This window comes from Phyllobates terribilis, unplaced genomic scaffold (assembly GCF_046119375.1).
Source record: "Phyllobates terribilis strain yellow unplaced genomic scaffold, ASM4611937v1 Scaffold_4__5_contigs__length_816908805, whole genome shotgun sequence".
Classification (NCBI taxonomy): Eukaryota; Metazoa; Chordata; class Amphibia; order Anura; family Dendrobatidae; genus Phyllobates; species Phyllobates terribilis.
In genome coordinates, this window is record NW_027362764.1 from 617034412 (window position 1) to 617058944 (window position 24533).

At 43.9% G+C, this 24533-nt stretch overlaps 1 protein-coding gene across 2 annotated transcripts in view; it reads right to left on the reverse strand.

Annotated features, from left to right (window-relative positions):
* The window catches only part of ATP6V1H (ATPase H+ transporting V1 subunit H), a 145344-nt gene that overhangs the window by 51048 nt on the left and 69763 nt on the right, over positions 1 to 24533 (reverse strand). For both annotated transcript variants that reach the window (XM_073676728.1, XM_073676727.1), the window contains 2 exons: positions 18822 to 19000; positions 7164 to 7289 (listed from right to left, as the gene is read on the reverse strand). In XM_073676728.1, the coding sequence (XP_073532829.1) occupies positions 7164 to 7289; positions 18822 to 19000 (305 nt within the window). The remainder of the gene's footprint in view (positions 1 to 7163; positions 7290 to 18821; positions 19001 to 24533) is intronic.

Sequence of the window (24533 nt, forward strand, 5' to 3'; positions counted from 1 at the left end):
AGACGGGGGCTTTACTCATTGAGAACACAGGAGCACTTGGCTGAACAAGTGTTCCAGAGTATGGGAGAGATGGACGAGATCGCTAAACGATTGACCAAAGTATATAGTTGGCTTAAGGCTAAATGCACATCGTATGACAGCGTATTGTATTATATAATTATTTGTCTATTCTCAAACACTATTTGAGCCCATTTTCCTCTACCTCCACCTTGAGCTTCCCAGAATTTTCTCCTGCTTTAGATTTATACCACAAAGATGCTGATTCTGAGAAGCCTATACAACACACACAGGATGTACATGTACGGGGAATGCTACATTATACGGGCCAAAGGTGGTTTGCAATATTAAGCTGCTAAAGACAAAATAAAAAGTTGTGTCGCGTGATCAGGACAATATACATCCGGGAAAACAGGCAGTAGGATAATTTGGCCTCAAATTTTACAAATATACATACATACATACAGTGGGTACGGAAAGTATTCAGACCCCTTTAAATTTTTCACTCTTTGTTTCATTGCAGCCATTTGGTAAATTCTAAAAAGTCCATTTTTTTCCTCATTAAAAGTACACTCTACACCCCATCTTGACTGAAAAAAAACAGAAATGTAGATTTTTTTGCAAACTTATTAAAAAAAAACAACTGAAATATCACATGGCCATAAGTATTCAGACCCTTTGCTCAGACACTCATATTTAAGTCACATGCTGTCCATTTCCTTGTGATCCTCCTTCATTGGAGTCCAGCTGTGTTTAATTAAACTGATAGGACTTGATTGGGAAAGCACACACCTTTCTATATAAGACCTCACAGCTCACAGTGCATGTCAGACCAAATGAGAATCATGAGCTCAAAGGAACTGCCCAAGGGGCTCAGAGACAGAATTGTGGCAAGGCACAGATCGGGCTAAGGTTATAAAAGAATTTCTGCATTACTCAAGGTCCCTAAGAGCACAGTGGCCTCCATAATCCTTAAATGGAAGAAGTTTGGGACCACCAGAAGTCTTCCTAGACCTGGTCGTCCAGCCAAACTGAGCAATCATGCGATAAGAGCCTTGCTGAGAGGGGTAAAGAAGAACCCCAAAATCACTATGGCTGAGCTACAGAGATGCAGTAAAGAGATGGGAGAAAGTTCCACAAAGTCAACTATCACTGCAGCCCTCCACCAGTCGGGCCTTTATGGCAGAGTGGCCAGATGGAAGCCTCTCCTCGAGAAAAACAGGCACTGCTCATCATCTGCCCAATACAATCCCAACAGTAAAACATGGTGGTGGCAGCATCATGCTATGGAAGTGCTTTTCAGCTGTAGGGACAGGACGAATGGTTGCAATTGAGGGAAACATGAATGCGGCCAAGTACAGAGATATCCTGGATGAAAACCTCTTCCAGAGTGCTCTGGACCTCAGACTTAGCCGAAGGTTCACCTTCCAATAAGACAATGACCCCAAGCACACAGCTTAAATAACAAAGGAGTGGCTTCAGAACAACTCTGTGACCATTCTTGACTGGCCCAGCCAGAGCCTTGACCTAAACCCAATTGAGCATCTCTGGAGAGACCTGAAAATGGCTGTCCACCAAAGTTAACCATCCAACCTGACGGAACTGGAGAGGATCTGCAAGGAAGAATGGCAGAGGATCCCCAATTAGAGGTGTGAAAAACTTGTTGCATCATTCCCAAGAAGACTCATGGCTGTACTAGCTCAAAAGGGTGCTTCTACTCAACTACTCAATACTGAGCAAAGGGTCTGAATACTTATGACCATGTGATATTTCAGTTTTTCTTTTTTAATAAATCTGCAAAAATTTCTACATCTCTATTTTTTTCAGTCAAGATGGGGTGCAGAGTGTACTTTAATGAGAATTTTTTTTTTTACCAAATGGCAGCAATGAAACAAAGAATGAAAAATTGAAAGAGGCCTGAATGCTGTCCGTACAAACTGTATAATATATACAGTACAGACCAAAAGTTTGGACACACCTTCTCATGTAAAGATTTTTCTGTATTTTCATGACTATGAAAATTGTACATTCACACTGAAGGCATCAAAACTATGAATTAACACATGTGGAATTATATACTTAACAAAAAAGTGTGAAACAACTGAAAATATGTCTTATATTCTAGGTTCTTTAAAGTAGCATATATATATATATATATATATATATATATATATATATATATATATATATATATATATATGTGTGTGTGTGTGTGTGTGTGTGTGTGTGTGTGTGTGTGTGTGTGTGTGTGTGTGTGTGTGTGTGTGTGTGTGTATGTGTGTGTGTGTGTGTGTGTATTATATATAAATATAATATACACACACACACACACACACACACACACACAGTGTGCAGAATTATTAGGCAAGTTGTATTTTAGAGGATTATTTTTATTATTGATCAACAACTATGTTCTCAATCAACCCAAAAGACTCATAAATATGGTCTGAGGATCTCATCTCGGTACCTAATGGCAGTCAGGTTACCTCTGGTGAGCACATGGAGGGCTGTGCGGCCCTCCAAAGAAATGCCACCCCACACCATTACTGACCCACTGCCAAACCGGTCATGCTGTAGGATGTTGCAGGCAGCAGATCACTCTCCACGGCGTCTCCAGACTCTGTCACGTCTGTCACAAGTGCTCAGTGTGAACCTGCTTTCATCTGTGAAGAGCACAGGGCACCAGTAGCGACTTTGCCAATCCTGGTGTTCTGTGGTAAATGCCAAGCGTCCTGCACGGTGTTGGGCTGTGAGCACAACCCCCATCTGTGGACGTGGGGCCCTCATACCACCCTCATGGAGTCGGTTTCTAACAGTTTGTGCAGACACATGCACATTTGTGGCCTGCTGGAGGTCATTTTGAAGGGCTCTGCCAGTGCTCCTTCTATTCCTCCTTGCACAAAGGTGGAGGTAGCGGTCCTGCTGCAGGGCTGTTGCCCTCCTACGGCCCCCTCCACGTCTCCTGGTAGCGCCTCCAGCCTCTGGACACTACGCTGACAGACACAGCAAACCTTCTTGCCACAGCTCGCATTGATGTGCCATCCTGGATCAGCTGCACTACCTGAACAACTTCTGTGGGTTGTAGAGTCCGTCTCATGCTACCACGAGTGTGAAAGCACAACCAACATTCAAAAGCGACCAAAACATCAGCCAGAAAGCATTGTTACTGAGATGTGGTCTGTGGTCCCCACCTGCAGAACCACTCCTTAATTGAGGGTGTCTTGATAATCGCCAATAATTTACATCTATTGTCTATTCCATTTGCACAACAGCATGTGAAATTGATTGTATATATGTATATATATATATATATATATATATATATATATATATATATATATATATATATATATACACATACATACATACATACATACATACATACATATACACACACACATGCATACATAGCAAAACAGTAAGATAACATGTAAATGGATACAGATGCACAAGTCAGACCCTGAATGTGTCAAAGGTTTTATACCAACTGTAAGGATTCCCTCTTTCAGGTAGGCATTCGGTAGCATTCACACAGGCAATTCGGTTTGGTCCACACAGGTACAGTTTTATTGCTTAAATAAAACTCCCAAGGGATTCAAAACCAAAAACAGCCTCTTCTGGGTGCAAAGGTATAAAAACAAATAAACAGTTCATTTAGCATGCACCAATATGTTCGTTTGGGCTTATCCAAACAGCTTACAATATTTTCTCTCAGAGAAAATTCATACAAAGAAGAGACCTGATCCCACCAGTCTTTGTATCCCCTTCAGCCTGAGCTCCAGCAGCTTACAGCACCAAACAGAAGTGTTCAACTGCGGGCAGAGTTCACACTGAACAGGCTGCAGCTTCCGCACATTACTGGGCAGCTCCAACACACAGACTGCTCAGCTTTCCTAGCTGACACATGCAGTCTCTATTCAGAGAGAGACTCTAGCCCGTTTCTCCCAGCTACAGCCCACATTCTTTTACCGGTCATTCAGCAGCAGCACACTCTACTCTGCTCTATCCAGCAGACTGACATACCTAGTGAACATAGGCCCCGACTGTAGTAAAGGGCTAGGCAGATGCATTGAATCAAATCCTGCCAGAGCTAGTCCTTAATCCTGTCCTGTGCAACAAATTAGTATGTGTCCATTATACTGAGGCATAGAATATATTACAGTTGTTAAAGGCCTATGGGAAATAGAAGAAATCAAAGGAAACATTACAAATACCTGAGTGCTGCTCTAAACGGATGCCAGTTAATTTAATACTGAAAGCAAATAGCTGCACAAAGAAGCGACTCGCATTTTCTGTCTTTCCCTTGCCTGCAGCAACCCGCCGAAATGCAATGCAGTCAACACATCACATTCCGCTCTCATTACAAATTTTCACTTTAATGTTGAAATAAATAAAACTATTGATGGCACAGAGTATGTTAGGTCACTGAAAAAAAGGATAACACAGATATGCCACCAGGCATAAATGTAGAAAGTTTCATCATGTCATTTCCTTCTCATTGGCAGCTTGACAATTGGCAATTTAAAACTGCTAGCCATCGAGAGTGGCCAGTATGTAAGGGAATCTTCCTAAGTGTACGACTTTAGCGGAGACTACAAGCCTCCTGCCCATGAAGGTAGGACAAACTGTATGGTACCTGCACCAATATCAATGACTCTAAACAAAAATGACAGAAAAAAAATAAATAAAAGGCGTGAAATATAAAATATATTTATTTACAGCAGTAGTAATCTTAAATGAACATCCACAGCACCATGAAAACACAGTAAAGGAGCGGCCTCACTGCGTAAACTGCAAGGACAGGCTACGACAATCAGGGCTGTGGAGTCAGTAAGCCAAACCTACGTCTCCGACTCAATTTCAATTGACACTGACTCCAACTCAGACTCAGACTCCCTCATACACAGCTCATGTTTAAGTGATAAATTTACTATAGCACAGATTCATCTCAGCTAAAAGTCTAGACCCTTAGATCAGGAATAGGACAGACATTTATAGGACATTTCATAACTTTCCCAAATTCTTGTGAAAAAATATTCCCCACAAACTGCATTGAACTACTGTACCCAATTTATTATATATTTAAGGAGTTGGAGTCGGTCTATTTTATGCCGACTCCGATTCAGACTCCACCAAAATGGACAGCGACTCCATAGCCCTGACGACAAAGCCATACTAAGCCTTGTACGTCAAGATAACACCTACTGTATCTGATTATATCTATCTAAAACTAGAAGCGTCACCAACAAAGTATCGGTGACTTTACTCCTCTTTGGTCAGACCTCATCTGGAATACTGCATTCAGTTTTGGGCACCACATTTTAAAAAAGACATCGACAAACTGGAGCAAGTTCAGAAAAGAGCGACCAGAATGGCGACCGGTCTGCAAACCATGTCCTATGAGGAGACTGAGAGGAGACTTAATAGCTGTCTACAAATATCTCAAGGGCTATCACATTGTAGAAGGATCATCTTTATTCTCATTTGAACAAGGAAAGACCAGAAGCAATGGAATGAAACAGAATGGGAGAAGATACAGATTAGATATTAGAAAAAACTTTTTGACAGTTAGGTTGATCAGTGAGTGGAACAGGCGGCCACGAGAGGTGGTGAGTTCTCCTTCAATGGACGTCTTCAAACAGAGGCTGGACAGACATCTGTCTGAGATGATTTAGTGAATCCTGCTTTGAGCAGGGGGTTGGACCAGATGACCCAGGAGGTCCCCTCCAACTCTACCATTCTATGATTCTATGATCTAAGTCTGAGAGTGCAAAATCCAAATAAGTCCTAGACCTAAACCAGGTCTACAAAAGATATCCAAAAAACGGCAGCACTCCTCCAATAAGTGAAAGAAATAAGGTGCATTTATTAGTGCATATTTAATGGCAACGTTTCAGTTCCTCTTGAAACATTTCTAAAGCTTCGTAAGCTTCAGAATTCATCCGACTGCTTCTGTCTTCAGTTACATCATCAATAAACACTAGTGACCCAGGGCTATTGGAAGCCATGCATAGCCATGCCATCACACTGCCTCCACCATGTGTTACAGAGCCGTTGCAAGCCTTATCCATTCTTTCTTTCTTCTTTCCATCATTCTGGTACAGGTTGACCTTAATTTCATCTGTACAAAGAATGGTTTTGCAGAACTGGGCTGGTTTCTTTAGATGTTTTTGGCAAAGTCTAATCTGGTCTTTCTATTTTTAAGGCCAATCAATGGTTTGCACATTGTGGTGAACCCTCTGTATTTGCTCTCATGAAGTCATCTCTTTATGGTAGACTTAAGACACTGAAACACCTTATTCCTGGAGAGTGTTTTTCACTTGGGTGGATGTTGTGAAGGGGTTTTTCTTCACCATGGAAAGGATTCTGTAATCATCCATCACTGTTGTCTTCTGTGGATGCTCAGGCCTTTTTGAATTCCTAAACTCATCAGTGCCTCTTTTTTTGCAAAATGTACCAAACTGTTGATTTCGCCTCTAACATTTCTACTCTTGGATGGATTTCTTCTTTTTTTCAACCTAAAGATGGTCTGTTTCTCTTCCATTGAGAGCTCCTTGAAAGAATTTTGTGGGCTCACCAACAGCTTCCAAATGCAAATGCCACACCTAGAATCAGCTCTAGACCTTTTACCTGCTAAATTGAAAATGGATTAACAAGGGAATAGCCCATTAAGGAGCTTCTGAGATAACTGTCCAATCACTTTTGGTCATTTTAAAAAGAGGCAGCTACATATGAGCCGTAATTCCTAAATCTTCACTCCAATTAATATGTGAATGCCCTAAAATTAAAGCTGAGAGTCTGCACTTTAAGCCAATATTGATTATAAAAATGGATTTTAAATTCGTTTTGGTAAACAGCTAAAATGCCAAAACTTATGTCACGGTCCAAATATTTCTGGACCTAACAGTATATATATTACATATACACAAACACACACACAAAAATACACACGTGCGTAAATCAGCGGCTGTGTTGCGTGAACTGCAAGGCTAGGTAGTGACAATGCCATATTGAGCTTCGCAAATTAAGATCGGCATTGACAAAGCCTGCACTTAGCCGGCCATCTACAGATATACACACACACACACACATGGCTGTACCACACATATACCTTTATATATATTATTAACTATACCCTCCCTATTGATAAGAAACTCTTTTCTTACTTCAGGAGCTCATAGTTCTTCTCATTCAGTCGTGGAGCGTTCTCTCTCCAGAATTTCTCCGATTTGTGGACTGGGCTCCATTCCAATCTTCCAGACTTCAGCTCAGAACTATATTCATCAAACGAGCTGTAAAGTAGGGAGAGAAATGAGACTCTTGCCAATATTGTAGCTGGTTTATTTATATACATAAATTATTCTGCCAATTGGCATTGGGTATTCCAGAAATTAAACAGTGGCGCAAAAAGGCATATTAATAGCATAGCTCATGTCACAGTCAATACAGCTCTAAGAAAACAAATATATAAAGGAAAAACTAAAGGATGCAATGTAAATTTAATTCTTGGAAAGTGGGTGCTCATTCTAAAAGTTCCAAGGTGTATAACGGCTGCTTACTTTTGTTTAAAGATGACTTTTGAAAACAAGACTCTGGTATAGTGGAAGTGCCTCCCTATCCAGAAATGAGCAATATATATTCTAACAGGTCTTTCCCGCGAGAAGAGGGTGGACTTTTCTTGCTCATGGGCCCTTTGCAGTCTATTCTGTCTCTGGTTTCTAAATGACCTCCTGTAAGCAAACCACTTACTCTCAAATTCAGTTTCTTATTTTACATTTCATTGAAATTTAATAATAAACATAAATCATAAAAGTGGATCTGTCACCAGATTTCACAATGCAAACTTCATAACTTATATACAGTCATGGCCAAAAGTTGACACCCTTGAAATTGTTCCAGAAAATGAAATATTTTTCCCAGAAAATTATTGCAATTACACATGTTTATTTCCTTTATTTGTACTGGAACAACACAAAAAAAAAAACATAATTTCACACAAAACCCCAAAAATAGGCAGGACAAAATTGTTGGCACCTTTCTAAAATTTTGGTTAAACAACTTTTTTTTTTTTTACCAAGCATGTCATGCTCGTTCAAACTCACCTGTGTGAAGTAACAGGTGTGGGCATTATGAAAATCACACCCAAAACCAGATAAAAAAAGGGGAGAAGTTGACTCAATCTTTGCATTAAGCAGGGAGAAAGGAAAGAGAAGAGTACTGTCTGAGGACTTCAGAACCAAAATTGTTGAACATTATCAACAATCTCAAGTCAATCTCCAGAAATCTTGCTGTTCCTTTGTTCGCAGTGCGCAACACAATCAAGAAGTTTGCACAAGGCACAGTAGCTAATCTCCCTGGACATGGATGGCAGAGAAAAATTGATGAAAGGTTGCAACGCAGAATAGTCTGGATGGTGGATAAGCAGCCCCAATTAAATTCCAAAGAAATTCAAGCTGTCCTGCAGGGTCAGGGTGCATCACTGTCAGCGCAAAACTATCCGTTGACATTTAAATTAAATTAAATGCTAAGGCAGGAGATCCAGGAGGACTCCACTGCTAACACAAAGACATGAAAAAGCTAGACTGCAGTGAGTAAGCCAAAATCCATCTGGGAGAACATCTTGGGGACAGATTAGACCAAGATAGAGCTTTTTGGTTAAGTCACATAATTCTGTTTGCTGAAAACGGAATGAGGCCTACAAAGAAAACAACACCGTACCTACAGTCAAATATGGTGGAGGTTCAAAGATGTTTTAGGGTGGTTTAGCTGCCTCTGGCACTGGGAGCCTTGACTGTGTGCAAGGCATCATGAAATCTGAATATTACCAAAGGATTTTGAGATCGCAATGTAGTGCCCAGTGTTAGAAAGCTGGGTTTGCGTCCTAGGTCATGAGTATTCCAGCAGACAATAACCCCAAACATACTTCAAGAAGCACCCAGAAATGGATGGAAACAAAGGGCTGGAGAGTTCTGAAGTGGCCAGCAATGGGTCTGGATCTAAATCCCATTGATCACCTGTGGAGAGATCTTAAATTGCTGTTGGGAGAAGGCGCCTTAAAATATGAGACACCTGGAGCAGTTTGCAAAAGAAGAGTGGTCCAAAATTCCAGTTGAGAGGTGTAAGAAGCTTGTTGATGGTTATAGGAAGTGATTGATTGCAGTTATTTATTACAAAGGGTGTGCTACCAAATATTAAAGTTGAGGGAGCCAACAATTTTGTCTGGACCATTTTTGGGGTTTTGTGTGAAATTAGGTCCCATTTGCCTTTTTCTCTGTTTTTTTTGTTTTGTCCCAATACACAAAAAGGAAATAAACACGTGTATAACAAAACATGTAATTTCAATAATTTTCTGGGAGAAATTTTCTAAAATAATTTCAACTTTGCAAACACTTTCAGCCATGACTGTAGCTCTTAGATCTGATAATGCATACTTTGATAATGCATGTTGCAATGGTTGCATAATTTTGAAAAGTTGTAACTCATGGTCTTCCCACCTTGCCTGATTTACAGCTCCCCAGTTACCCTCCTGCTGCTAAGATCTCACACTGCTTAGTACAAGGTGCAGTTGTCAGACAGGCTGGGTGTGTAGAGATGGAATACACTTGAACTCATGAATAGTGATGAGCGAAAGTGCTCGGATAAGGGGTTAACCGAGCATGCTCCGGTGTTATCCGAGTATCTTCGGCGTGCTCATATATTATGTTAGAGTCCCTGCATCTGCTTGATTTGCAGCTGTTAGACAGCCTCAACACATGCAGGGATTGCCTGTTTGTTAGGGAATCATCAAGTGCGGAGGCTGTCTAAATCATGCAGACGCAGGGACTCGAACACAATATGCGAGCAAGCCGAAGCTACTCGGTAAGCACCCGAGCATGCTCGGCTAACCCCCTATCCGAGAACGTTCGCTCATCACTACTCATGAACTATTTTATTCTATAGCTGGGATCATAAAATGATCATCTTAATTTCAAAATTATACAGCCATTCTGACTTGGATTTTCAAAGTAAGTATAGAAACATTCTCAGGTCTAAGTGATCTATTTAATAATGTATACTGTTTGTATTATGAAATTTGGTGACAGATTCACTTACTCCCTTAATGACAAGGCGCTCATTGAGCTCTATGTAGGCTATGTAAAGTTGCCAGATGCAGTGATGAACATCTTGATTTTTCCTAAAGGTACTTTCACATTCTGTTCAGGCACCTGATCAGTGGCCCCTTCGGGGCTTACGTCCAAATTCCCCGCAATACTGGATTCGGCCGTATGCACCAACGGGGCTATAGACAATAATGGTGCCGGAAGAGTGAACGTGCGCTCTGTCGTGCATAATTTTCGGGCGCATATGCTTACTGGAGGCGGACACTCAGCTCTAGAGTGCAACTGTGATCCAGAGGAGAGTTACTAGGTATTATGGCCATGAAAGCTGCCAAGAAAATGTATCAGAGAACATGTACTACTTCCACTTGTCAAACACAGCTGAAATCCATTTGCATCAGAAGCTTAAACAGGTTTTTCAGGCACACAAATTATTAAAGCACTGCAAAGCCTATCATAAATGAAAAACTTTGTAATTTACTTGGTGGTGAAATTCTGCTGCTTCCTGAGCTGTCACATGTGGTGATGTGACCTCCAACTCCTTACTTCTTGCTACAGTCTGTACAAAGCACAGAGTACAGAGTTCCTGTCTGTGCTTTAAATGACTCAGCCAGCAGCTCTGCAGTGAGCTCTGACCAGTGATGTCTTGGGAAGTGGGCAGTAATCATTTGCAAGTTTAGAGACACATGGTGTGCACAGGGAAGCAGATAGATCACATTACTGGCGCCACACAGAACAAGTAATCTTATCAGCTTGTGACTTTAGCCAGACGGAATGGAGTTGGGCTTCTAGAGTGCAAAATTATATTCTAATACATGAAATAACTCCCTGTTCCCCTGCAGCACACTGACTGCTGGAGAGTGTTAGGAATAGGATAGCCATAGTAGGTGAAGAAAATGGAATATTGGAAAGGAGAAACTTTGGGCAGTGATTTACCCATCTTGAGACTGTGTTGGTGTCTCAGGATGGTGCTTTGTAGGTGTAGTGAGCAGGCAAAGAGTGGGAGTGTGTGAGCGGGAGGACATATATAGCTCTGCCTCTTGGTATATGTAATCTGGAGGAAAGGAAGGCTGAAGGGGAGTTAAAAACAGGGCTGTGGAGTTAGCAAGCCAAACTTCCAACTCCTCAATTTCCCTGACTCCCGACTCGGACTCCACAGCCCTGCCTCACTACTGAGCGTGTACATAAAGTGCAGCACAGATTCATCTCACTACCTCACTACTGAGCATGTACATAAAGTGCAGCACAGATTCATCTCAACTAAAAGCAGAGATCCTTAGATCAGGAACAGAACAGACATTTATAGGACATTTCATAACTTTCCCAAATTCTTCTGAAAACCTTTACAGCACATCGTACATTGTACTACTGTAATCAATTTATTATATATTTTAGGAGTCAGTTGGTCCATTTGATACAGACTCCACCAAAATGGACACAGACTCCACAGAACTGGTTAAAAAAAACAAACAAAAATAAAGGTAATACAGGGATAACCAGATCTTTCTTTTTTTGTGTGTGCCTGATAAAAACCCTTTAACTTACAATAATCATCTGATTACTGGGACAGCTTCATTTTCAGAACGGCTATCATTCCAATAAAACCCATTTACATTGCTTCTACTGGTGGATGTTCCAGAGCACCATCAATGAATTACTGTAATTTTTACTTATTTTGTATCTTATTTCTAAAAAGATAAGAAAAAAAAATCTGTACTGCCATGGACAGAGTGATACTCAAAAAGTATATAAGTGCCCATTGCCATCTACGATCATTAGGCTTATTGAAACAAATTGATAAAATTAGTTTTTATAGCTTTTTTTATCAGAAGTCTGAATATAAAAGTCTTTTTCATGCTTTTGTAATGCAGTTAAGTGTAATCTAATTTAAGCAAAGGGCAACAACGCCGTGTGCTTCTAACTCGTTAAAATGCTTTTTGCTTTGGCAGCTAACGAGTTTCTCTTTATTGTCCACCATGGGCCTTTATTGTATGGATTGTGAAAAAAGTAATATAAGATGATATAAAAAACTACATATTATAGGTAATAATAATAATAATAATGGCGAATACCTCTAATTAGGAATGTAGTATAGTTCTTCTGATTTGCTATTTTGCTTACCCCACGAGCAGGCATTGCAATAGCTTACAAATCCATGGTCACGACCTTAACAGATAACTGTCAGTATATGAGTGGTCGTAACCATGGATACCTAAGTTACTGCAATGCCCTACCTATGGGCTAAGCGACATAGCAAATCAGTACTATATTACATTATTGGAGGTATTTGCTAATATTTTTATTATTGTTATTATACTTACAATATATTGGGATAAGATCTTGGAGATGGGAAACCCCTTTAAGACCATCAAGTTCAACCTATAAGCTAACATGTTGATTTTTAGATGAAGGCATAAAACCCATGGGGCAAACAATATGAGCTCCATATTAGGGGAAAAATTCCTCCCCGACTCTATACGCCAATCAGACTAGTTCCTTGGATCACAGAATCTAGTGCTCATAACCTGTAATATTAGATTTATCTAGGAAGGCATCCAGACCCTTTTTGATTGTTAGTAGTGAATCAGCCATTACACCATCATGTGGCAGAGAGTCCCATAGACTCACTGCTCTTACAGTAGAGAATCTGCGTCTGTCATGTCCTTTTTGACCCATTTACAGCCACGTTAGGAGGAGTCTTAGTAGTATAAAGTCCAAGGCTCTAGGCTGGCATACCCCTTTAAGAACCAAATCCATTTTGGTAAAGAAAAACGCTACAGATTATGGCTTTAGTTAACTTGAAATTAACAATGACATTTCTATTGCCTATTGTTTTAGAGCACAATTAGTAATTCATTGCTTTACACCAGAGCTTGAGAAAGAGACAACCAAGCAACAAGTAAACAAATTATAATCTCTATAAAGACAACACAACCCTAACAAAGAAAAATCTTGTAAAGTAAACCGGTTCAGTAGTCACGCCAATTTGTAAGATAAGTGTGTCGCCCCTTAATGACACTTGCCAGAGATCCAACGATATTTATAACTTTTAATCCAGTCTGGAGCTAAGCAACCAATTATCCTTAAATCTTCTGCTACCTAAACTTGTCCAGACGTCTGAGACCAGTAACGGTAATGGAATCTGGATGTGGAGGGAATATTAATGAGCGCGCCCACGTTCATCAAGTAGCTCTTGGCTGCTGGGGATGGATCAATCAACTCCGATTATAAACAAGTACATGACCCTATGAAGACTTTACTCAGTAAGTACTGTAGAGGAGTCGAGTTCAGACAAGGTTCACCATACACAGTCTACCTGAAGTCTTTTCTTACTAGTAAAAAGTCCTGCAGACCTCGTATTAAAAAAAGTTATCTATGGGAGTAAGTATGCATCTACGGATAGATAGACAGACAACACAGCACGGTTCAAGATGTTTTAGGCAGGTGTGCAAAAAATGCGGCAAAAATAATTCTTTAAAAACAAAATAGAAGTATTAAAGGGAATCTGTCAGCAAGCTTTTGCTACCTCATCTGCCTGCAGCATAATGTAGGAAATGAGACCCTGATTCCAGTGATGCATCACTTAGATTACTGGGTGCAGCAGTTGTGATACAGAGCAGAGTTTTTAGATTTGAATGTAGCAGAGCTCAGAAAGCTGCCTCCGCCTACATCAGGCTCTATATTATATTATATTATATTATATTATATTATATTATATTATATATATATATATATATATATATATATATATATATATATATATATATATATATATATATATATATATATATATATATATATATATATATATATATATGTCTACTGGCAGTGAGGTGCTCATCAGAGGAGGGGGCGTGATCGGATGACTTGCCATGCACCTACTAGTCATAGCAATGATCATGTCCTCGTGATAAAACCTTCATTGTAAGTAAACATCAGCACACAGCCTGATAAGTGGCACATCATTGAAATCTGTGTTTTAGCCCCCTTCTCATGCTGTCCTCAGCTTAAATAGCAAAAGCCTACTGATATATTCCCTTTAATAATCCCTTTTTATAAATTAACAACATGCAAAGCAACGAAGAGAAATCTAATTAAATATTGATTTGAATGTAACCCCTAGGTTCTTCTAGGTACACTTCTACACACTTTAGGAAAGAATTCGGCAGGGAGGTTGTTGCAAACATCCTGGAGAACTAACCACTGATCTTCTTTGGATGTAGGCTTGCACAAAATCTTTAGGTTTCTTCATGTAATTCAAGACAGTCTAGATAAGGGGTCCCCAACCTGTGGCTCCGGAGCTACATGTGGCTCACAGGCCCATGATGTGTGGCTCATGGTTATCTGCCAGCTTGGTGCATTAAAAGGGTACTCCGGGGAGATAAAAAAAAAATTGTACTGTTCTTGCACTCATACACAGCGTGTATTTGCATCTTCTTGTTGACATGACTGCTACTAGAAAGAAGGACACCCCCTGTTCATGGACTAAATAGAGACAGGTATCGGGGGTCTGGAGCAGCCACTCCTCCTGCTATGATCAGCCGGGCTGTTCCTTACAGCTGGAGCTGAACACTTGTGTATGATGTAATGACCCAGACAGGAGAGGGGAGCAGTGAGGGAGCAGATTCTGTCACATGGAATTGCAGGGGTTATAAAGATAATTAAACTGCACTGACCATCTCATCTTTATAGTGTATGAGTGCAGTAACAGTACAATTTTTTATCACTAATCCAATCAAAGCTTTGAAACCACATCGTTGGGACAAATGACAATCCTTTAGTTAAAACATTCATTTCTTCCTTCGTCAAAATTCTTTTTGACAAATTGATTATCCGTAGGGTTTCATCATACTGGATAAGTCTCTCCCCAGAATGATTATCCCAATTTCGGACATCAACACAGCTTGATGCTTCACAATCCCGCTGTATTCGTTGTATATTTCCCACCTTCCTTTTAGGAATAGCCCCAGTTCTAGCCGTGGAATAAAGATCCCTCCCAGTTGTATTAGAGTACAGAGGTACAACCAAACCTCCTTGCCCATGCATTAGATCTTTTTCTCTCTGAACACACTGCTCATTGTTAAAGGGGGCCCCTGGGCTAAAAAAGAGGAGGCAGATGCTCCCAAATTGGATCCAGAAGGCGCATCCCCGTATCTCTGATCCGTTGCTACACATATTTGATTGTCCCTTGATCGGGTATTATATTCAAATCTCCCTCTTCCTCTTTAAAAATTTCTGCCCCTGCCTCTGTTCCTACTTTTACCTCTCGCTCCTCTCCCAAAATAGGGCCCAGATCTCTCACTGTCCGAGGTCTCGTAATCTGAGCATGAAATATCACCTCCAGTTAGATTTTGTGGATCATAGGGCCTTATTTTCCTTAAAATCCGCCAAATCCCTTAGGAACTGGTAATGTTTTCTACTTTTTATAAATGAGGTAAATTTTTCAATATTTAATTGGAGTGCTTTCTCCTTTTTCTCAAAATCAGGGTCAGCTGAAAACTTCTTAGTTTGCTCAATTAATTCTTTGAGTAATTTCCCATTCTGTTCCAAAATATTCTGTTCCTCTTCTAATAATATCCCAATAAATCTTAAGGAACTTTCAGTGGCCTCCTTTTCCCACTTAGCCACTAGAGTCGCAGTACGTAATCTTTTATTTGGAACTAAAGGGATTCTCAACCCTCTTGGAACAATCTTATGTTGTAAATAATTGTGTAGTCCCTGGACCTCCCACCACGAGCGTATATAGTCTTTATACGTGGAGGTTAATTTTTTTAAACGCCAAATTAATCGACACGGGGCACAGATCTACTGGCATATCCTTCTCAGAAAAAACAATTCTGGCTTTTGGTCCTGTCAATTTTTTAGCACCCCTTTAACACCAGGTCTAGCAAAGAGCCATGAAGAACAGGCTCCCAGATGGTGACTTTGCAGGTAGCACCACACAGAAGAGCAGATCTGGATGCACATATTCTGGTCTTGGGAGTTTAGAGATAATGTGAGTTTGGTAAACTGTAGACCGGATGAGAATACCTGTCAGAGGAGGTGCTTGAAGCTGAATGTGACAGTGTAGTAGGAGTGCTTGATGGTAGAATACAGATTGGAAGTATTGTGGGAACCCCTGGATCTTGGTATATTGCCGGTGATATCACAGCGACCTAGGACACAGTGCTGCTCCATTTGCATACAACACCGTGCACAGCGGCAATCAGTTCTGACGAAGGTCCGGATTTGGAGCGAAACGTTATATTATTTTGGATTGCAATTAAACTTTTTGTTCACTTTACTGCAAAAATTGAGTGCCAAGTTTCATCATTGCTACTTCCAATAGGTGACACTAGAGTTCAAGTCCTCCTCCTCTCTGACAAGATAATTTGCATATTTAATTTCCCAGAGGAGCATGCATGGCGTTTAAGTCTCCTCATACTGGCATGCCAAACCTGGCTTGTCACTCTCCACAAGGAGAAACCTTACCCCTCAGAAAACTAATACAACTATGTTCATGGAAAAATTTTTAAAAATAAATATATAACAGTTTAAGGAACTTGGAAGATGGGGAGGAATAAACAAAAGCGCAAAAAACAAAAAAATTGCCCGATCTTTAAGCCTTTTTTTTTTTAATTATTTCTCAGACTACAAATGATATTCATTTCTACTTGAAAAAAAATATATATAATTCAGAACTTTCCTTTTCACGTCATGCCACCAGGAAACATACGTTTCAGTGATAAATTCCGATGAAAATCTATTGGAGGATTACAGACAAATAGTCATTGATAACAGGTCATGTGAGATGGATGCATGGGGCGTTCTCTTACTGTAAGTGACTATCTGGCAAATGGAGAATTAACAAATCCCATTGCCAAGAGTGCAAAATGGCAGAAAATGATAATCCAGAGGACTAATGCCCGATTTTACTCTAGGGAGGTTGCGCACAGTTGTTGAGATTAAGTTTTAAGCCAGCGGTTTACATTTGGACCATAAAGAACAAGCGGCAGATTTTAAAGTGGGTCCCAGCTAGACCCCCGTTACCAGTGTGTTGACATTTGTTACTGAATCTTCATTATACTCGTACAAGAAAACAGTGAATATAATCACACAGGGAACATTTCTTCCGGTTGTACTGAAACTACTTACCTGAATTAGCAAAGAAAATATTTCCATCAGGAAACTCACAATTACCCACAGTAACACTTTAAGACTTGGTAACTGATGATTCTTGAGTAATTTTCACTAAAGGAAATATTTGGTTGCTAGGATCAATCTGTATTAAAAGACCCTGCATCATGTTATGATGGTAATTAACGATTTAGAAATGTGCACTGTAAGACTGTAGAACGATCTGCTCAGAGGAGACCCTGCCTTGTTTTAATTATATCCTTCATTAGTACCTGTTTTCCTGCTGCTATAAAAGGCCTTATTGTGGTAATACGTCTTGGCTCACCCAGGCATGCCGATATACCCTAAAGGAGAATGTGACACTCAGACTCCTCAATCAGCGGCTTATTTCCCTTGAGAACCAAGGATCGGGTATGCTGTAATCCAACATGCCCAATCTTAATTTCCCCTGAAATCTGCCCTCTACACACATAACATAGATCAACGATTGCCAGATCCGGGACCAACATTGAACTAATAAAAGCCTAATTCCTGGGAATATCGTAGTTTTCCTATTAACTGTTTGTGGCATAGAGCAACAATTATGTAAATGGGTAAGATAAAATGTTTCCACTGGCTAATAAGAATCTACTGTAGGTTCTTGAAAACAGCAAGTTATTGAAACACAAAAGTACATTTTAATCAATATATCTTGGAATTATAAGTTCCACAATTGGATGCATTAAAAAAAATGTTCCTGTGCTGAGATAATCTTATAAATGTGCCCCTGCTGTGTACTGTGTAATGGCTGTGTCTGATCATGCAGGAACATAGTCAGTACAATACCACATCTCCTGGACAGAAAGAAACACAAACAAAAAAAAAAAAACACGCATATACAGACAGGACAACAGGGACTCGCAGCTGATTCTTTCTGTGAGGTAACACATTTCCCTGCATGTTTAATCACATGAGCGAGTGTTTGTCGTGTCTTTAGTCCTCTGAGCTCATAATAAGTCAAGTCAGTGACATATAAGCTCAGAACCCACTGGAGCTCCCATATCACTGACTTGATTTATGATGAGCTGAGGGGCTTGAGATACGACAGAAACACTCACTCCTGTGATAAAGCATGCGGGGAAATGTGTTCCCTCACAGAAAGCAGCAGCAGCGAGCCCCTGCTATGCTATCTGTATAATCACTTATTCTCCATTGTTTTAGACAAAGGTGGGCTTCTTCATTAAATATTTTTAAGTCAGAAAAGTGGGTTCAAAGCTTTGAAGTGACAAAATCTTGGATCAATGTGGATTTGTGCAAAAAATGTGCAGCTATTGCCGTTTTCACACTAGTTTGAATCAGCTCCGCTGAATGGCCGGAGATGGGGTTTGACCATGTCTGCCTGTTCAACTCATCAAAAGTGCTGGCGTCTTGTATGCCAGAAATGCTACTCCAATCACTGACTGGAGTAGCATTTCTGGCATGGCACGCAGAGGTGCACACCACTCAGATGGGACCTCTTAATAAATATGGCGCTTTGTACCCCAGCGCAAGTATGCGCTAAGCCAATCTTGATAATTCAGCCCCAGGGTATGAAAAGAGTTAAATGCAGAGACAGCAGTGAGAGCAACATACCTTAAATCTTGCACACTTTCTCCCAGTTTTTCCAGGAGGAATTTGATATCTTCAACTATATCTTCGTCATCATATTTCTGCTGCTCCAGGTTTTCCAGTTGCTTCAGAACTTTACACTGGATCATGGCGAGGGCATACTCCTGACGGGTTTCTCTTTCAGTGGATTTTTCTAGCAGATTCTGAAACCAAAATAAAAATATCGAATCATTTCTAACCCGACATTAAGATGCCTTTATAAAAGGAACCCATCAGAAGTTCTGAAAGAGCAAATGGTCATAAAAAGTATAACTTGCAATTGAAAAAAAAAAGTTTTGATTAAACTGTTAAAGATAAAGAGAACCTGTCATTGGGATGTTATACCCCTAACAATTGACACGTAAGTAAAGACGCTATAATGCTGAGTAAATCCTTACCTTGCTTGTAGAATATTATTTTGCCATTTTAAAGAAATCTAGCATTTAAATTTTATACTGATGAGCCGCTAGAGGAACGGGGTGGGACATGAGCATTTCCAGCTCTTCTGCCTCTCTACCAAAATCCCACCAGCCTCCGGTCATTGACTCACAGGTAACTCTTGATTCAGTGCCCTGCCTCCCATGCCTGAGAATTTGTGCAAGCGCTGTGATTGCCTGGGGCGGTGTATATGCAGTAATGTGCCGATGAAGTTACCAGAGCCGGACTATCAATCTGCACATGTGCCGCCCCGAGACGCTGTACAAGCGCCGGACTATCAATCTGCACATGTGCCGCCCCCAGACACTGTACGAGAGGCAGACTATCGATCTGCACATGTGCCGCCCCCAGACACTGTACGAGAGCCAGACTATCGATCTGCACATGTGCCGCCCCGAGACACTGTACGAGAGGCGGACTATCGGTCTGCACATGTGCCGCCCCCAGACACTGTACGAGAGGCGGACTATCGATCTGCACATGTGCCGCCCCCAGACACTGTACGAGTGCCAGACTATCGATCTGCACATGTGCCGCCCCCAGACACTGTACGAGAGGCGGATTATCGATCTGCACATGTGCCGCCCCCAGACACTGTACGAGAGGCGGACTATCAATCTGCACATGTGCCGTCCCCAGACACTGTACGAGAGGCGGACTATCAATCTGCACATGTGCCGTCCCCAGACACTGTACGAGAGGCGGACTATCGATCTGCACATGTGCTGCCCACAGACACTGTACGAGAGCCAGACTATCGATCTGCACATGTGCCGCCCCCAGACACTGTACGAGAGCCAGGCTATCGATCTGCACATGTGCCGCCCCCAGACACTGTACGAGAGCCAGACTATCGATCTGCACATGTGCCGCCCCCAGACACTGTACGAGAGCCAGACTATCGATCTGCACATGTGCCGCCCCCAGACACTGTACGAGAGCCAGACTATCGATCTGCACATGTGCCGCCCCCAGACACTGTACGAGTGCCAGACTATCGATCTGCACATGTGCCGCCCCCAGACACTGTACGAGAGGCGGATTATCGATCTGCACATGTGCCAACCCCAGACACTGTACGAGAGGCGGATTATCGATCTGCACATGTGCCGCCCACAGACACTGTACGAGAGCCAGACTATCGATCTGCACATGTGCCGCCCCCAGACACTGTACGAGAGCCAGACTATCGATCTGCACATGTGCCGCCCCCAGACACTGTACGAAAGCCAGACTATCGATCTGCACATGTGCCGCCCCCAGACACTGTACGAGAGCCAGACTATCGATCTGCACATGTGCCGTCCCCAGACGCTGTACGAGAGCCAGACTATCGATCTGCACATGTGCCGCCCCCAGACACTGTACGAGAGGCGGACTATCGATCTGCACATGTGCCGCCCCGAGACACTGTACGAGAGGCAGACTATCGATCTGCACATGTGCCGCCCCCAGACACTGTACGAGAGCCAGACTATCGATCTGCACATGTGCCGCCCCCAGACACTGTACGAGAGGCGGATTATCGATCTGCACATGTGCCGCCCTCAGACAATGTACGAGAGCCAGACTATCGATCTGCACATGTGCCGCCCCCAGACACTGTACGAGAGCTGGACTATCGATCTGCACATGTGCCGCCCCCAGACACTGTACGAGAGGCGGCTTATCGATCTGCACATGTGCCGCCCCCAGACGCTGTACGAGTGCCAGACTATCAATCTGCACATGTGCCACCCCCAGACGCTATACGAGAGGCAGACTAACGATCTGCACATGTGCCGCCCCCAGACGCTGTACGAGAGGCGGATTATCGATCTGCACATGTGCCGTCCCCAGACACTGTACGAGAGCCGGACTATCGATCTGCACATGTGCCGTCCCCAGACACTGTACGAGAGCCGGACTGCCGATCTGCACATGTGCCGTCCCCAGACACTGTACGAGAGCCAGACTATCGATCTGCACATGTGCCGCCCCCAGACGCTGTACGAGAGCCAGACTAACGATCTGCACATGTGCCGTCCCCAGACACTGTACGAGAGCCGGACTGCCGATCTGCACATGTGCCGTCCCCAGATACTGTACGAGAGGCGGACTATCGATCTGCACATGTGCCGCCCACAGACACTGTACGAGAGCCAGACTATCGGTCTGCACATGTGCCGCCCCCAGACAATGTACGAGAGCCAGACTATCGGTCTGCACATGTGCCGCCCCCAGACAATGTACGAGAGCCAGACTATCGGTCTGCACATGTGCCGCCCCCAGACGCTGTACGAGAGCCAGACTAACGATCTGCACATGTGCTGCCGCCAGATACTGTACGAGAGGCGGACTATCGATCTGCACATGTGCCGCCCCCAGACACTGTACGAGAGGCGGACTATCGACCTGCACATGTGCCGTCCCCAGACGCTGTACGAGAGCCAGACTATCGATCTGCACGTGTGCCGCCCCCAGACACTGTACGAGTGCCAGACTATCGATCTGCACATGTGCCGCCCCCAGACACTGTACGAGAGGCGGATTATCGATCTGCACATGTGCCGCCCCCAGACACTGTACGAGAGGCGGATTATCAATCTGCACATGTGCCGTCCCCAGACACTGTACGAGAGGCGGACTATCGATCTGCACATGTGCTGCCCACAGACACTGTACGAGAGCCAGACTATCGATCTGCACATGTGCCGCCCCCAGACACTGTACGAGAGCCAGACTATCGGTCTGCACATGTGCCGCCCACAGACACTGTACGAGAGCCAGACTATCGATCTGCACATGTGCCGCCCCCAGACACTGTACGAGTGCCAGACTATCGATCTGCACATGTGCCGCCCCCAGACACTGTACGAGTGCCAGACTATCGATCTGCACATGTGCCGCCCCCAGAAACTGTACGAGTGCCAGACTATCGATCTGCACATGTGCCGCCCCCAGACACTGTACGAGAGCCAGACTATCGATCTGCACATGTGCCGCCCCCAGACACTGTACGAGTGCCAGACTATCGATCTGCACATGTGCCGCCCCCAGACACTGTACGAGAGGCGGATTATCGATCTGCACATGTGCCACCCCCAGACACTGTACGAGAGGCGGATTATCGATCTGCACATGTGCCGCCCACAGACACTGTACGAGAGCCAGACTATCGATCTGCACATGTGCCGCCCCCAGACACTGTACGAGAGCCAGACTATCGATCTGCACATGTGCCGCCCCCAGACACTGTACGAGAGCCAGACTATCGATCTGCACATGTGCCGCCCCCAGACACTGTACGAGAGCCAGACTATCGATCTGCACATGTGCCGTCCCCAGACGCTGTACGAGAGCCAGACTATCGATCTGCACATGTGCCGCCCCCAGACACTGTACGAGAGGCGGATTATCGATCTGCACATGTGCCGCCCCCAGACACTGTACGAGAGGCGGATTATCGATCTGCACATGTGCCGCCCCCAGACACTGTACGAGAGCCAGACTATCGATCAGCACATGTGCCGTCCCCAGACGCTGTACGAGAGGCGGCTTATCGATCTGCACATGTGCCGCCCCCAGACGCTGTACGAGTGCCAGACTATGAATCTGCACATGTGCCACCCCCAGACGCTATACGAGAGGCAGACTAACGATCTGCACATGTGCCGCCCCCAGACGCTGTACGAGAGGCGGATTATCGATCTGCACATGTGCCGCCCCCAGACACTGTACGAGAGCTGGACTATCGATCTGCACATGTGCCGTCCCCAGACACCGTACGAGAGCCGGACTGCCGATCTGCACATGTGCCGTCCCCAGACACTGTACGAGAGCCAGACTATCGATCTGCACATGTGCCGCCCCCAGACGCTGTACGAGAGCCAGACTAACGATCTGCACATGTGCCGCCCCCAGATACTGTACGAGAGGCGGACTATCGATCTGCACATGTGCCGCCCACAGACACTGTACGAGAGCCAGACTATCGGTCTGCACATGTGCCGCCCCCAGACAATGTACGAGAGCCAGACTATCGGTCTGCACATGTGCCGCCCCCAGACAATGTACGAGAGCCAGACTATCGGTCTGCACATGTGCCGCCCCCAGATGCTGTACGAGAGCCAGACTAACGATCTGCACATGTGCCGCCCCCAGATACTGTATGAGAGGCGGACCTATCGATCTGCACATGTGCCGCCCACAGACACTGTACGAGAGCCAGACTATCGGTCTGCACATGTGCCGCCCACAGACACTGTACGAGAGGCGGATTATCGATCTGCACATGTGCCGCCCACAGACACTGTACGAGAGCCAGACTATCGGTCTGCACATGTGCCGCCCACAGACACTGTACGAGAGCCAGACTATCGGTCTGCACATGTGCCGCCCACAGACACTGTACGAGAGCCAGACTATCGATCTGCACATGTGCCGACCCCAGACGCTGTACGAGTGCCAGACTATCGATCTGCACATGTGCCGCCCCCAGACACTGTACGAGCGGCGGACTATCGATCTGCACATGTGCCGCCCCCAGACACTGTACGAGAGGCGGACTATCAATCTGCACATGTGCCGTCCCCAGACACTGTACAAGTGCCAGACTATCGATCTGCACATGTGCCGCCCCCAGACACTGTACGAGAGGCGGATTATCGATCTGCACATGTGCCGCCCACAGACACTGTACGAGAGCCAGACTATCGATCTGCACGTGTGCTGCCGCCAGATACTGTACGAGAGGCGGACTATCGATCTGCACATGTGCCGCCCCCAGATACTGTATGAGAGGCGGACTATCGATCTGCACATGTGCCGCCCACAGACACTGTACGAGTGCCAGACTATCGATCTGCACATATGCCGCCCCCAGACACTGTACTAGTGTCAGACTATCGATCTGCACATGTGCCGCCCCCAGACACTGTACGAGAGCCAGACTATCGATCTGCACATGTGCCGCCCCCAGACACTGTACGAGTGCCAGACTATCGATCTGCACATGTGCCGCCCCCAGACACTGTACGAGAGGCGGATTATCGATCGGCACATGTGCCACCCCCAGACACTGTACGAGAGGCGGATTATCGATCTGCACATGTGCCGCCCACAGACACTGTACGAGAGCCAGACTATCGATCTGCACATGTGCCGCCCCCAGACACTGTACGAGAGCCAGACTATCGATCTGCACATGTGCCGCCCCCAGACACTGTACGAGAGGCGGATTATCGATCTGCACATGTGCCGCCCCCAGACGCTGTACGA